General features: G+C 48.0%; 1 protein-coding gene across 20 annotated transcripts in view; it reads left to right on the top strand.

The window, feature by feature from the left end:
• LOC123499082 (dachshund homolog 2-like) overlaps positions 1–2500 on the top strand; it is a 109578-nt gene that overhangs the window by 84587 nt on the left and 22491 nt on the right. For 19 of the 20 annotated variants that reach the window (XM_045246688.1, XM_045246689.1, XM_045246691.1 and 16 more), the window contains 5 exons: positions 146–237; positions 776–907; positions 1301–1600; positions 1835–2005; positions 2129–2212. In XM_045246688.1, coding sequence (XP_045102623.1) covers positions 146–237; positions 776–907; positions 1301–1600; positions 1835–2005; positions 2129–2212 — 779 coding nt within the window. The remainder of the gene's footprint in view (positions 1–145; positions 238–775; positions 908–1300; positions 1601–1834; positions 2006–2128; positions 2213–2500) is intronic. The other variant, XM_045246697.1, reaches the window with a different exon arrangement.

Here is a 2500-nt window from a genome sequence, read left to right as displayed (position 1 = left end):
AGGATTAATTCTTATTGGCCAAGCAAGAAGTGATGACAGAAAATGATACTAAAGATGTGACTCCCTATAAAGGATAATCCAAAATTTACTGTGTCCTTACATTTTTTATCTTACTTATACGGTTTTGGTGTTTATTTTTTCACAGAATACGCGAGGACAGAAACAGAGCTGACCGAATGCTGGGTCTGGAGAGGGACGAGGCAGCAGACCGCCCAGCATCACCGCACAAAACAAACGGTTAGTCTTCTGATACACTCGACATCCTTCACAGCCTTGCTTTTCTTGGACTGCAAATGTGGTTGTCGGATATTGAGGAGAGAGATTTGAAGTTGATTGTGTTTCCATAAGCTCTTCGATACATTTCTTTGATATATCTATGTTCAAAACGTTTTATTGGAGTCTTCAAAGTGTGGTGTTGGATCTTAACAGTCACTAGTTTATTGTGTTCCTGGTGGAGTGGAATTCTAGGTGATGTGGCAAAGATTAGCTAACGCGCATCCACCTTGAGTACTATGACGCGTTTCCATATTTATTCTGCTTACTATTTGATAATTTTATACAGCTTCAGAAACTTATGTGGGTGATTAAAACAGTGAAGACTGTGGCCATTACTCTTCTGACCTCCATAGACTCTTTCAAATGTCAATAAAATGGTCCAATCGTACAGAAATCTCAAGATATAAATGTGTCCCAGTACTGAAGGGATTACGTCAGACTGCCGTTCAGATCCTTTTCTCTGGTCCCTTGCTCACCCCACTGTCTCGCGCCCCGGCAGGCTATGGGGAGGGAGACGCCCTCAACCTAAGTAGCAAGAGTGACTCCCGCGATGACCTCAGCGACGCTCCCACCCCAAGGGACGACAAGGACGAGGCTCTTTCTGACGCTGACGACCTCGACGACAAAAATGGTAAGCTGCACGGACGAGTCGCTTCCCTCTCACTACTTACAATTAACTTTTTTGCTTTCTTTTTACTGGAAATAACTCGTGAACTCGTGCCTCCATCCACTCGCCGCCTGAGCCATCGTCTGTGCTGCCACTCACACCACTATATTAGCTTTTTTGCTCACTGGTTCATTTTTTCTATCACACTATTTTCATTAGCCGCTGCTGTTGTCTCCGTTGCAATCGCTCGCTCTCTCTCTTGTTCGAGAGTCTTGTGTCTGTTTGCTAAGGTGCTGCTTTGTCTCTCATAGCTTAGTCCCCCAGCCTTGCCTAACACACTACCATGCCCCTCCCAAACCTCCCACCAATCACCCACTGTCTCCACTGACCCCACACGCCCCAAACCTCCTCCCGCAGACCTGAGTGACCGAGAGGACTTCGACTACTCGGACCGCCCCTCGCTACACTACTCAACCAGCAACAACAACGACAACAACAACACCATCACCAACACCCTCACCTCCACGGCCAACAACACCAGCGGTGCCGGCGGGGGCGTGGGGGTCCTGGCGGGAGGCGTCGGGAACTTGCTCTCCGGGAACATCAATGGCAGCAGCAGCAGTAGCAGCAGCAGCAGCAGCAGCAGTAGTGTAGCCACGCCTACTACGTCACAGTGCTCCGCCCTCCTACCCGTCGGGGACGACCGTCTACCTCCAGGTTAAAATTTGTGACAGAGAATTGTTTGTGATGAATTAATTAGATTTAGCTGGCAGTAGTAGACGCCCACGAGGCTTCTGTGTGATCTTGGCTGCCTCTGATTGTCTGCTGATGAGACAAACATTTTACACTAATTTTTCACATTAAGTTTCCAATAATCCATTAAAGTCCAGCTCGCCGGGTCCTCACTCGGTCCCGACACGACTCTTACATAACTCTTGTCGTCCACGTCAGGCTTGAGTGGGCTGGCGGGACTGAGCATGGCCGGCGGACCCGATGTGACGCCCGCGACGCACCACCCGCCGCTCTCCTCCCTCGAGAACCTCCTGGGCAACATTCAGAACCTCCTGAAAGTGGCAGCAGAGAGCGTGAGGCATGAGGAGAAGCAGTGGATCAGAGAGAAGGGTGAGTCCACGTGGTAGAAGAATGGCGAGGAAAACTGAAATGCTATAAAAAGAAAGATAACTGTAGACAAATGTGACAAAAAAAATAAATAAATAAAACTACTATCTCTTTTTCTCTACACAGAACACCTTCAGCTGGAATTCCAGAGGCAGAAGGAGATGCGGGAGAGACTAGAGAAGCAACTGATGGAGGACGAGAAAGTGAAGTGTAAGTAAATACTATCACGTCCTCTTATAAATCCGTAACACCGTAACACACCTTTCCTTGACTCCTGCCACTGGAACCACGAGTGTTCTCACGCTACACACGCGGGAACCTGGAACACACATGACTACTGTTTCTTCCTTGCTATTAACACGTGGGTTTACTAGTTTGGCAAAAAGACGAACATTACCACACTACAACTTCCTTCCCTTATTTCCCTACTACTCGCATAACCCACATGTCCATCCATCTATCCACGACAGTAACGCACAATTCCACACGTACTACTCC

This window comes from Portunus trituberculatus, chromosome 49 (assembly GCF_017591435.1).
Source record: "Portunus trituberculatus isolate SZX2019 chromosome 49, ASM1759143v1, whole genome shotgun sequence".
Taxonomy (NCBI): domain Eukaryota; kingdom Metazoa; phylum Arthropoda; class Malacostraca; order Decapoda; family Portunidae; genus Portunus; species Portunus trituberculatus.
The sequence above is the reverse complement of the archived record's forward strand: the minus strand, read 5'-3'. Positions and strand labels throughout refer to the sequence as shown.